Source organism: Danio aesculapii, chromosome 10, assembly GCF_903798145.1.
Source record: "Danio aesculapii chromosome 10, fDanAes4.1, whole genome shotgun sequence".
NCBI classification, from domain to species: Eukaryota; Metazoa; Chordata; class Actinopteri; order Cypriniformes; family Danionidae; genus Danio; species Danio aesculapii.
Window position 1 is genome coordinate 33129041 of NC_079444.1, and position 13971 is coordinate 33143011.

General features: G+C 32.5%; 1 protein-coding gene across 1 annotated transcript; it reads right to left on the bottom strand.

Annotated features, from left to right (window-relative positions):
* Positions 1-344: 344 nt before the first annotated feature.
* tbl2 (transducin beta like 2) lies at positions 345-10981 on the bottom strand. The gene is made up of 7 exons (XM_056467552.1): positions 10502-10981; positions 8701-8822; positions 6626-6810; positions 6395-6546; positions 5679-5805; positions 2804-2956; positions 345-886 (listed from the first exon to the last, which is right to left on the bottom strand). The coding sequence occupies exons 1-7, from the start codon at positions 10617-10619 to the stop codon at positions 427-429; spliced, it is 1317 nt and encodes a 438-aa protein (XP_056323527.1). The 5' UTR covers positions 10620-10981; the 3' UTR covers positions 345-426.
* Positions 10982-13971: the final 2990 nt, after the last annotated feature.

The following is a 13971-nucleotide window of genomic DNA, read 5'->3' on the forward strand; positions in this document are numbered from 1 at the left end:
CCTTTCAGACACAGACAAACATAAGAGTATATCACAAAAAAACAAAGGAGAAGCTTGAAAAAACAAAGGAGCGAATGATTCTTACAGCAACCTAAAAGATGAACAAACTGCCCTGTTTAACTATTGTCGTCACCTATTGGAATATTATGAACTCAGGAATGAGGGAAATACTTTTTAAAGATGTTACATGTGCTGGTGAAGATTAAAGGCACAGATCAGAGGTTTGCACTGACTGTGGGCTATACGTTGCATGTTGATTTTGAACCCATATAAGGACTCAGTGGAAACAGGCCATTAGATCATTAGGGAGAAGTTGAAAATGGAAAACAAATAGAAGCCTCAGACAAACTTATAAACACTCGATTTATTCAATAAAACTAGCATGCCAAACCCACTCATTTCTTCACCCATAAACCCCTTCAGGCTTTAGTTTTTGGCAGCGTTCAGCACAGTGTCCAGAGCGCTCTGAGCGTCCGTGATCTGCTGCCGGAGTCTCTGTCTCACTCCATCATTTGAGGCTTTCTTCAGCATGGTCTGCATGTCCTGGATGGCGGCTCGGTAACCGGTCACATTGTGAAAAACGCGGACGACTCGATCTCCGGTGCTCACTAGGAAGCGGTTGTTGATGTCGAACTTGAGGTCGGTTATTTCCCCGTTGTGAACGCTGTGAAACTCCTCTTCGAGTTCACCGGTGGTGGCGTTATACATTGCTATATCGCAGATATTTGATATGGCGACTACGCGGCCGTCGGGGGACAGAGCGATGCGGCTGCCCTCTGATACTTTACAGGGCACTGTGCGGAGCAAATATGGGTCCTGCTTTTTCTTATACTCCACATCAGTGTCCCATAGCTTCCATGTGCCGTCTTTGGACACCGTCACCATTCTGAGGAAAAAAAAGTGATTTATTGTTGTTAATATGTTATGAAGTGTCATTTCTGGACATTTATGCAATTTTTTTTACTTAATAACAAACATTTTTAAAAGAGAGATTTACTGTTGTTAATATGTTATTAAGTGTAATTTCAGGGGCATTTATCCATTTCATCTCAACTTAATAACAGAAACATTTTTAGAAGAGAGATTTACTGTTGTTAATATGTTATTAAGTGTCATTTCAGGGGCATTTATCCATTTCATCTCAACTTAATAACAGAAAACATTTTTAGAAGAGAGATTTACTGTTGTTAATATGTTATTAAGTGTCATTTTAGGGGCATTTATCCATTTCATCTCAACTTAATAACAGAAACATTTTTAGAAGAGAGATTTGCTGTTGTTAATGTGTTATTAAATATTATTTTAGGAGCATTTATGCATTTCATCTTCACAATATTTATAGATGCAATAATAACACTAAAGTAACATTGATTGATGTTAACATTTAAAAAATTAAGTCAACTAAATATCAATAACTGACTAAAAGGATCAAATCTATATAATAAAAATGACCAAAACTACTATATAAAATGTAAAATACAAAAGCTTATCACTCAAAAGGTGGTAGGAGAATATAATTGGCCCTAAAGTAACACTAATTAATAAAGATTAACATTTTAAAATTGAAGAAAACTAATGTAATTTGTGCAACTCTTTTCAACTTGATAACTGAAATCATTCTAAATATTTTGGTTTCACAATATTCATGGATGCAATAATAACACTGATGATACTAATGTAACATTGATTAATGTTTCAAAAATTAAGTCGAATAAATATAAAAAAAAAATAGTAAAATGATAAAATCTATATAATAAAAATACAATTTTATACAATACAATATTTTTAAAAATACAAAAATAGAAGATGTAAAATATTCATAAATGTGCATATTTATGTAAATGAGGCTAAAACAATACTGATAAATGAAGCTTTTAGCACTTTTTAAGTGAAAATTCACATTTAAATAAACAAAATTGACAAAGCTAAAAATGACTAAAACCTAGACTAAAACTGATAATAACACTGATAATACTTAAGTAACATTGATTAATGTTTTACATTTCAATTAGTTGAATTAATTTTTACGTCACCTTCATTTAGTCATTTTTTTAATGTATAAAATCTATTTATTAAAATGTAATAAAACTACAATTAAAAATGTAAAATACAAAAGTTGATTAAAAAGGCAGTAGGAGCATATCAATAGGCCTTAAGTAAATTTTAACATTTTAAAATTAAAGAAAACTAATGTAAAAAAGTTTTAACAGAAATCATTCTACACATTCTGGTGTCACAATATTCATAGATGTGATGACACTGATAATGTTAAAGTAACACTGATTAATGTTTTAACATTTCAAAATTAAGTCAACTAAATATAAATAAAAATGTAAAAAGGCGGTAAGAGCATATAAATAGTCCTAAAGTAACACTAATTACTAGTAATGTGTAAAAAACAAACATAAGAACATTAAATCATTACAGTAATTAAAATACAAATCAAATTTGCATCACATATACATAATAAATATATACAATACACACATATACTATATCAAAACAAAACTTTATGCGATTAATCACGATAAATCTTTGTCCAGCACTTATTTAAATCAACAAAATTGATAAATCTAAATAAAAATGACAAACTTAGACTAAAATTTAAATATTCATGACAGCTAAAATTGTATACAAACAATGCTAAAATAACCCCAACACAAATTAAGTCTTTTTTAAGTGATGGAAAATACTAATAAAAAAGACAACATAAAATGTATAGAACAATTATTTTATATTATTGTAATATAAAATCTGATAGTATGATCTTTATTTTCAGCGGTAAATAAAGAGCTGATCTTGCCTTCGAGAGTCATTAGAGAAATCAAAGGAGTAAACCCCAGCAGAGTGTCCCTTCAGGTCAAACGCACGGGCCACTTCCCTGAACTCCCCTGATTTACCAAAGCAAACCTCCCACACCTTCACATCCGGGGTGAAGCCACAGGACGCCACAAACCTTATGAGGAAAACAAACAAACAAACAAACACAAGGTTTTAAATCTATTTCAGACACATTTGGATTACACTTCCATGTTTTGCAACACCGCTAACCTGATTTTACCAAGTAGGACATGTTCCTGAATCAACATCTATGTTGATCCTGGAACAAAATTCCAATTAGAATTAAGGGATTTGTTTACCGTTTATGTGAAGTTTAGGCTTAGGGTTAGGTTTATGCACTTCTACATGACTTGTCCAACTATTATTCCCCTCTGTTTTTGAGAAAAATTTACAATTATGGTTGGGTTTACGGATAGGGAACAGGTATGGGTTACATTTTCCAACAAAAATAATTGTCCAGGATCACCAAAGATGTAAATCCAGGATAGCATCATACTTAGCAAAATCATGCTGTGTACATTAAGCAGGTGCTGCATACACGTTTTTATTTAAAGGAAAGATGCATAAAATTATATTAAACAGGCCAAATCCTGCTCAGAATTAATATTCAAAATTTGAGTTTGTTTTTTACAGTTTAATTCTAAAAAAGCTTATTGAAAGGCTAAATCGTTGCTTAAGCCTTAAGGCATTCAAATAAAAAACAGAGAAATGCATTAAAAACTATAATATCATCCAAGACTCTGCAGGTGAAAAAGAAAAAACTAATATCATACCCCCCACCCTAGTTGATGATATTAACAACTGTAAACATGTTTAGTATTACATGTTTTCTGAAAAGCTGTTTAAATATGCAAATGAGGCATTAATTCATTAAATATGTGCATCATTTCTAGCACAAAAATCTGAATATTGCACTAGAAAAAAATACTGGGTTCCACACGATTCTTTCATGTTGTTCCAACACAAATCGATTAAGGGTGCTTTCACACCTGTTTTGTTCTGAAATGTTGCACTTTGTACTTGGTGCTGTTCGCTTTCACACAGCAAAGTTCTAAACCAGGGGTCGGGAACCTTTTTTCGGCAAAGAGCCATTTCAGATTTTTTTTATCAAATGCTTTTTTTTAAAGAGCCATTGGGGGGGGGGGTGTAAATAGTAAAACCTTTTTTATATTTTGTTTATTTATTTATTTATAAACAAAACGTTCATTTATGTCCATGAACAATTCAAAAATAATAGAGTTTTTTAGATGTTTTTTTCTTTTTGCCCTCGCCACTCATGAATGAATTGGTGTCACAATTTAAGTTAAACCACAGGGCCACACAAGAGCATTAGTTGAAATGTCTATTTATTGTAAATTGAGTTTTTATTCTTTTTGCTGTAAAAATGTGATATAAAGGGAATTGCAATTGTATTTTCAATAGGAAACTGATTTCTAGTCACAGTTATGATTTTTTAAACTTTAAAATACTACTGTAGAGAGACAGCTGGAGAGCCACATATTTTTGGTGAAAGAGCCACATGTGGCTCCCCTGTTCTAAACGGACCAAAAGTGCTAAAACAAGTCACGTTTGAGTAAACTCTCCTCACATTGGTCAGAGTTTCACAGTTTATTTTACAGAGTCCTGCTCAGCTGTCATGAGTCTTTTTTTTATGGTGATGAGCAACAAGACATTATAAGCGGAAAGCTGTGCTTTAATTCTGAATGGTGACACCCACAGACATCGTCACCATTGATAAATAAAAAGGAAGACTTTCTCATACAGAGCCCTTGGCTTGAATTATGCATTATAGCCTTTACATTATAGAGAGAAATAACAGATAAACCAAGACTGCAGTTCGGTCACTATTCCTAACAGATAAGCAGCTCTCGTTAATAGTTCAGTATATTTTCACTTTCATATTTGACATGAAATGCACAATTACCGGTAGGAATGACATCCCGCCCTACTCATAATTCTCTCTTCATATAGCCGTATATATCCCTAATACATATCCATAATACACTGTGATATAGCGGGGCTCGGATCGTTTTGCTTTCTCACTACAATCGATCCGCTTCAGAGTTTGTTTCAATCGAGCCGAGACTATCTCATTCAGGCGATCTCGGACCAATTGTTTTGGCGCGGATCCGAGTGCGATTGCTGGATTCACGTATGCCAAACGAACCGCACTAACTAGGAAAACCATACAGGTTCCAAAACAAAAGTCTAGGTGTGAAAGTACCCTAAGTTAACTTTATCATCATTTTTAGAAATTTAAGAGGATTGAACATAAAAGCAATAAGGTTGTCCACCGCCAAAATAAGAATTGTGTTGTTTCAGCTCATTTTAAATAAATAGTTTGAACAAGCAGCAAAACCTTTTTGGAACAAGTCAAGACTGAATAAAATACATGTTTTAAAAAAATAAATTTTTTTTTTTGCATATTAGCATCAAAAGGTTTTAGAGAGGAAATTTTGGGAACCTCTTTCAAAGTCTCCAGAATTCAGAAAATACTGCGAGAAAGAATGAACAAGCTTTTTGGATCTCTCATCTTTCTGTAAAAACCTTCAGAATTTGGATATGTTTGGCGTTTTTAAGTGTTGCTGAAGTGGAGATTTACAGCTCAGTACAGCAGAAATAAATATTAACTTAGAAACTGCCCTTTAGAAATATGCACTGTAATTGATATCTACAAACACTAATTGTCAAAGTGCAGCAAAACAAACAAGTAAATGTGTATATGGATGGTTTCTTTCCAACAAACTGGACAAAAATTAAGCCAAACTTATAACAAAGCCAAAAACCTCAAAATTGAATGCTGCATGAAACATAAAACCAAAATATTTCAAACTAACCTTCCACATGGAGACACTGCTGCATGCGAGTTTGTCATCTGATTGGTGTTGATAGTGGCTAAAACCTCTCCCTTCAGGTCCCAGATCACAATTTGTGTGTCAACAGAGGCAGACATGATAAATTTGCCTGAAAATAGGACATAAAACCAGCAATCAAGTCTCAAACAAGCATTGCGTTATATTTAGATTTAACCATTTCTTAAGATGAACAAATGTCTCATGGGTTTGGAATGGTGAATGATTAATAGCAGAATTTTCTTTTTTGGGGGGTGAACTAACCCTTTAAGACTGTAAGAAATTAAGTCTGCCTGACTCAGCTACCACTCTAAATGGTGTGTTGATGCTCATTTCCCAAAAGGGCCGGATTATGATAAAGACAAGTCAACAATTTGTTGTCTCTGCACTATTTAGAAATAATTGTAGGTAGAATGGGGATAGTTGTGGACACAGAGAGCCGTCTCATACAATGGGGTGTCAAATCTGCATTAACATACAGAACACAGCTATGACAACAGCCAATGAGCAACTACATTTACATATAAAGGCAGTAAATTAAAACTGCATAAAAAGTTTGAGTTTAAGAATGTTCAGGGTTCATTCTGACTCCGCTGAACCCAGGGTACTGCCGTGTACTTTGAGACTGCTATGCTGAATAAACATCTTCAATAAGATCTTCTATGACATCATAGTTTTGATTTCAGGAGCACTTCACTGACCCGTCTCAGCAATTCCAATGTTGATGATCACTCCCTTGTGTTTCTGAGGGAAATCTCCAGGGGCGGCTTTGAAATTGAATGTCCCATCATCCTTTTTGACCATCTTATAGATACGAATGGTCTCTCCATTAGCCAACCAGGTGATAAAAGCTCTAGGGACAAAAAACAAAACAGTCAGCAGCACGAACAAACAATCCAGAAAGGAAGAGACCTTATAAAGGCTAGCCGTACCGGGAATCTGGGCTGAAACGGACAAGCGTGGCGTGGTCAAACTCGATGTTGGCTCGCAAGCACTTGTGATCTCGGTCCAGGAAGTCTTTAGTGCTCCAGATCCTGATGGTTCGGTCATCTGAGCAAGACGCAAGATATTTGCCATTGCTGCTAAAGTCCAGGCAGGTCACGTGGCCACTGTGACTCTAGAAGGGGGAAATGAAAAACAGATTAACGGACCCTTTTCACAACACTGTTGTGAAGCGTTTAAGTCATCATAATCTTAAATCCTTAACTTTGAATGTTTGGATTTGTATTAAAAAACGCATGTACATTTATATGTATTTATGTATGTATTATATCATCTTCGCACCAAATTACAAAAAACTAATTATCGCTTGTGCGAGGCGTTTCAAATGCAGTGTCTATGGGGGCAGGACAGTAAATTTGACGTAGTTCTCTCGTTATCAGTCTCACACTTTTTTTGTTTTTCTGAAAGTCTTGAGAACACAATCGTGGAGTTCTGCTTTTATTATTTGAGCAAATACGATTGTAACAAAATTATTATTGTACTCTCCCATTCACTGCACTTTAGGTTTACCCAACTATAATGACGTTTGCTACTGAGAAACTAGGATATGTGAAAAGGGTTCATATACAAGACTTTGACATGCATTTGAAGATTTGCTTTGAAAGCTTTACATCTGAAATAAGACAATGTATTGATAATTAATTATACAGTCAATGTATAAATATGTATATTTAACCCTAATGGCTTAATATGGGGTCAAGGACGACTCATTTTGGTGTTAAATTTAATTTACAAAAATTGTATTTACAAAACTGATTTAATACACAAAGTATGTTAAATTCAAGTAAAGAATAGTCAAATCTAGAGGCAATTTTATATGTATGTATGTATGTATGTATGTATGTGTATATATATATATATATATATATATATATATATATATATATATATATATATATATATATATATATATATATATATATATATATATATATATATAAAAATAAAAATTCATGATCTCTTAAACAGTCTTAAATATGTCAAATGATTTTTGTTTTAAATATGCTTGATTCTAGTTGTTTTTGGACTGAATAACTGAATAAGAATCTTCTGTTTATCATGGTAAAAATGTATTAGTATCAAAATATGTTGCTATAAATAAATAAACAAATGAATAAATATAATTGTTGCAATATAACTTTGCACACTTTTAAAAATCAGCAGTACATTTATTTTATTGTGTTGATGCTTGAAAAGCTCATTTCATTTTTGACCTGCACATGAATATTTGCCATATTCTGTAGAATAGTTTGTCAATTAAATAACCATCTAAAACGTTTAACTGTGGTTAAGGTTAAGACTGTTTAATTATACTTCTCATTATTAAAAGCGGGCGGCACAGTTGCGCAGTGGGTAGCACGTTTGCCTCACAGTCTCCCCGTGTTCGCGTGGGTTTCCCCCACAAGTATAGGTGAATTGGGTAAGCTAAATTTTCCGTGGTGTGTGAATGAGTGTGTCTCGATGTATTATGCCAGTAATAGGTTGCAGCTGAAAGGGCATCCGCTGCGTAAAAACATGTGCTGGATACGTTGGCGGTTCATTCCGCTGTGGTGACCCCAGATTAATAACGGGACTAAGCCGAAAAGAAAATTAATGAATTATTAAAAGCAAATTTGGGGCAAATGTCCATTTTAGCCACTATATTATTAAAATTACAGTTTTATATATTACTATACAAAAATAAAAAAAGTTTTTTCCCATTGTGCAAAGTTCTCCAGTGTAAACTAACCTTCATGTTAAAAACATTGTGTTTCTTCATTTTTTTGTAAAATTGCAGAGCGTGGAAGTAAAACAATCTAAAAAAAACAGCATTTGGTGTAAACATTAATCTTTTGTAACTTCTAAAATTCATCACTTTCACTGTAAATAAATTCTGTGCCGAATAAACTCATTCATTTCTTTGACTTCTTAATTTTACTGGTAGCCCTTGACGTGCTCTGCCAGAAGATGACGTCATGTGTTTATTATTATATATCAATCTGGAGATTTCAGCAGCAAGAATCACCTTGAGAGCGGAGGCCAGGAGCTGGTGTGTGAAGGTGTGCTGCTGCGGTCTCTCTTTACGGGGACGCTGCTGTTGCTGCTGTTTCTGCTTTCTGGAAGGAGCTTTTGCTGTGTTTTCCTCCACTGTAACATTATACAGCAGTTTAATTATGAAGGCATGATATTATAAAACTATAAACCACTATCCAACCTGACACTATAAAACCATAAACCACTTTCCAACCTGAACGACTTACTGAATATTAATTTAAAACATCATCACTAACAGTGTTGAGTAAAATGTTATAGTTATATTATAGGTATATATTCATGTGTTGTAAGCCTATCTTACTTTTTAAAAATGTATATAACATAACACATACTTTCACATTACTTTCCTTAAAAATGAACTATATACCTCAATTTGCTAATTGAAAAGGTGACTTTAGATTATAACATATTCATTTATTGGGGAAAAGTGGGTTTTAAACTTGCACATTCGGACTTCATTATTAATATTGTCAGTAAAGTATTCTTTGCAAATTCTAAATAGGGAAGTCATATTAGCAGCCAATGACTAGCAAAGTACAAGTGTTCACAGTCAATTGAACAGTGCAAGTGTTTTTGCAAGTCATATTTAAATGCGATTTCAGACCAAATATTTTAAATAACATGGTAAACAATATAGGGAGCATGTCACAAGTTGACACTTTGTTAAAAAAAATTACAAATGTGCGAATATAAAAACCAACTTTAACTTTATATTAATTTATAAATTAATATATTTTAAATTAATAATTTTATAACTTTATATTTATTAATTTTTCTTCATTTTAATTAAGAAATTTAAGGAAATTTTGTAATCTACCCATCCTTGAGTTGTTCCAAACAAGTTTGAGTGTTTAAGTTCTGTTAAACAAACAAGATGAAATACTGAAGCATGTTGGAAACCTGAAACCATCGCTTTTTTTATAGTATTTTATTTAGTTGTCACTTTAATAAAAAAAATGAATGAATGTCCAAATATAAACCAATTTTACCTCAATTTTTAGTTTTCCTTAATTTTAATTAAGAAATTTATTTAAGGGTTAGTTTACCCAAAAACGAAAAACATGTATTTTATTCATTCTTGACTTGTTCCAAACAAGTTTGAGTGTTTTTGTTCTTTTGAACACACAAAATATACTGAAGCATGTTGGAAACCTGTAAACATCGACCTCCATAGTATTTTTAAGGAGTTGCCACTTTGTTCAAAACATTTACTAATGTCAAAATATAATTTAATTAAGAATTTTAAGGGTTAGTTCACCCAAAAACAGAAATTAATCTGCTCATCCTTGAGTTGTTCCAAACAAGTTTGAGTGTTTTAGTTCTGTTGAACACAAGAAGATATACTGAAGAATAATGGAAACCTGTACCCATTGACTTTCATAGTATTTGTTTTTCCATAGTACTTTTTAAATAGTTGTCACTTGAATGACTGAACCAATGTCTGAATATAAAACTTTACCTCAATTATTAGTTTTCTCTACTAATGTTTTAGTGACAGATATTATTCACCCAAAAATGAAAATTCACTCACCATATCAAACCTTTATGTTTTTTATTTTATTTTGAAAAAGCCTGTAACCATTGACTTCCGTAGTATGAAAAACAAATGCTATGGAAGTCAATGGTTACAGGTTCCCATCCTCTTTTAAATATCTTTTGCGTTCAACACTAAAGAGTCAAACTGGTTTGAAACAAGTGAAGGCTGACAGATTTGTTTCATTTTGGTGTGAACTATCCTTTAAAGTTTGTAAATGAGAATGAAAAACACTCACCAGGGGAGTCTTTCTTCGGTTCAGATAATTCGCTTTTCTGTCTGCCAACCGCGACGGCCACCAACACCACCAGCGCGCCTATCAGTAGCGACAGAGCAAAGATCGCTGCAAACTCCATCTTGGAGGGCTTTGTGCCACGTTAACACTCCTGACACAGGTAAACAGACTAGCATATAAGATATAAGGCTCGCTGTATGGCAGAAGGTCTGCGTTTTCTGTAACTCGAGTCGCACTTAGTTCACTTCACTCCAGTGACCCGCTGGCAGCTTTACCTCTGACTGTGCCGGTGCATCAAACTTCCCAGTCTGACTTGACAATCTCTGTATATATTTAAAAAATTGCAGCACCTATTAAATAAGTTGTCTGTATGAAATAACTCCTCATAAGGAGGTTGTTGTCTGAAAGAATGAATTAAATTACTCGGGATCGAGTGCCAGATGGCTAATCAGCACTGCGCGTGCGTACAAGTCATACAATTCTCTCCTTCCTTGTTGAGTGAAGGAGTTCAGGCGAAAGTTCGAGCTGTTAGCGACTCTAGCGGTTTGGAGTCTCAGCAGAAATTTATTCAAGGGTTAGTTCAACCAAAAATTGAACTAATGTCATTTACTTATTTATCCTTGAGTTGTTCCAAACAAGTTTGATTGTTTTTGTTCTGTTGAACACACAAGAAGATATGCTGAAGAATGTTGGAAACCTGTAACCATCGACTTCCATAGTATTTGTTTTTCTTAATGGTTACTGGTTTCGAACGTTCTTCAATGTATCTTCTTTTGTGTAAAAAATACTGTTCTGAAACAATGGATGAGTAAATGATTAATGAATTATATATATTTCTCATCCCTTTAATGACCCTTAACAAATTTCATGATATGTTTTTGCATTTGGATCATGCACAATACTTGTAGACCAGCAATCACAGAACTTTCCGTTTGGTCATTTTTTGATGGCAACCAAATAAGAACGTTCTGGAAACATTCTCTTTTTTGGTAAAAAAAATCTAAAGTCCTCCGAACGTTGCTTTTATTGTAACATCTTAAAAGGCAACTTCAAGTAAACATTCTCCTAGCCTAGCGAGAATGTTCTATTTACGTAAATAAACCTCTCTTGCATAACCGCTGACATATTATTGTCAAAAATTTCCCTTGTCCCTCGTTTATTTACAGGTGATATTATATGTACTTCGTTTACATCTTATCAATTATTTCAAGTCCAACACAACTAAGTCCAGGTCCATACATGCATTTATTAGGACAATTCATTTTTCTTAAAAAAAGAAAAGAAAAAAATACAATTTAGAAAATAATTCCAGTTTGCACGTACAATACAATCTATCCAGGTATTAGATTTCTATTCATTTACTCTTTTTGACATCATTGATCCACATGTGCTACAGAATGACATCGTACAACAAATAAAACTTTGTCCTTATTCTCAAAAACGGGAAATCCTGCTTCCTCTTAAAGGGACGGTTCACTGCAAAAATGTTAAATGTAATCACAATTTACTTACCTTGAAGTGGCTCCAAATCTTTCTTTTTCTGTTAAACTAAAAACAAGTTATTTTGAAAAATATTGGAAACCAGTATCCATTGATACCATTGTATTTCTTTCCTACTACAGATGTCAGTGTCTACCAGTTCTCAACATTCTTCAAAATATCTTTTGTTATATTTTATATTAATAATATTTTATGTTCAACAGAAAAAAAGGAAATGAAATAGATTTGCATTAAATAGAGAGTGAGTAAACGATGACACAACTGTCATTTTCAGGTGAACGATCCCTTTCAAAGTTCATTTAATGCATTCATCGACCTACGAAAGAAGATCATCTCCCATAATCTAAATAATGTGCAGTTCTTCTTTTAAATCAACTCAAATTAAACCTTTAGAGAAACACTCCACTTTGTTGGGAAATTGGCTCATTTTACAACTAGAGTTACCCCAGTTGGTAACACTTTATAATAACTACACACTATGAATTATTTATTAAGCATTAGCAAATAGTAAATTCATTATTTCTTAAGTATTAACTCTACATTAATAAACGTTAGTAAGCAGTTTATAACTGCAGATGCAAATGCTCTATTCTTGACCTATAAGTACAAATTGTACTTTCATACTTTGTTACTAATTTTTCATGACTAAATAAAGTACATTATTTACAAATCATTTGTATTTAAGAGTAGTTTGGGTTTTTAATATCATTCAGCATGAGTTAGTAAATGATTAATAAACTATTCAAATCAACATTCATAAATTATATTATTCAGGCATACATTACTAGTTAATTTGTATGATAATAAATGCTTTAATAACTCGACTTGATTCAGCTTTGTGACCTAATCTAAAGTGAGGACTATTTACGCTTTATAAATCCCTAATACATGACAATTAAACGCTTGGTATCAAATGAACAATACATCTTTGCAATCCTATCTAAAAAATAAAATTACTGTAAAGTTTAAACATTGCTGAATAACAGGAATGTCAAAATACAACATAAAATTGGATAAACCAACAACAATATAATAATTTAACAATATATTACGATACATTTCAGTGTTATTCAGCGATGTTAAAACTGTTCAGTCATTTTACTTTAGTTCAGATTGCAAAGATTTATTTTTCACTTGATGGTTTCATTTGTGTATCTTCAAATGAATAAAGTCATTTACTGTCTTTTGTTCCTGTGTAGAATATAAACGAGCCTTTAATTGTCATTTAGGGATTTGTAAATCATAAATAGTCCTCACTAGATTAGGTCACAAAACTGGATGAAGTTGAGTTAATAAAGCATTTATAAACATGAGAATGAACTATTATTATATGCCTGAATAATAAGATATATAAATGTTAATTTGAATTTATTAATAATTTGCTCAAGCACTCTGAATAACCTTTAAAAACCTGCAATTTTTCTCAATTAACTGGTTTGTAAATAATGCAATACTTAATTTAGTAATGAAAAAATAATAATTAACAAAGTATAAAAACAATCAAGCGCATTATATATGTGTTTATAAGTCAAGAATAGAGCATTTGTATCTGCAGTTATAAACTGCTAACTAACATCTGTTAATGTAGAGGTAATGCTTAACAGATATTGAATTCACTATTAGCTAATGCTTAATAAATGATTCATAGTTTGTAGTTATTATTAAGTGTTACCAAATGTTTGTTTTACCATTTTTGAATCCATTCAGCCGATCTCTGCTTCCCTTTTTAGAACACTTTTAGCTTAGCTTAGCATAAATCATTGAATCGGATTAGACCATTAGCATCTCACTCTAAAATGACCAAAGAGTTTTGATAATTATTCCCATTTAAAAGCTTGACACTTCTGCAGTTACATCATGTACTAAGACTGAAGGAAAATCAAAAGTTGCTATTTAGTCTATAAAAATATTCTTGCTAATTATTTAATTCTAATTATATTACAATATTATTAATTATAATATTTAATTCTAAT

Excerpts from the sequence above, each read along its gene's own strand:
- tbl2 (XM_056467552.1), bottom strand. The coding sequence starts at position 10,619 with ATGGAGTTTGCAGCGATCTTTGCTCTGTCGCTACTGATAGGCGCGCTG. Across the intron at positions 6,547-6,625 it reads CGTTTCAGCCCAGATTCCCG|AGCTTTTATCACCTGGTTGG; the intron begins GTACGGCTAGCC and ends TTTTGTCCCTAG. Across the intron at positions 887-2,803 it reads TTCTCTAATGACTCTCGAAG|AATGGTGACGGTGTCCAAAG; the intron begins GCAAGATCAGCT and ends TTTTTTCCTCAG.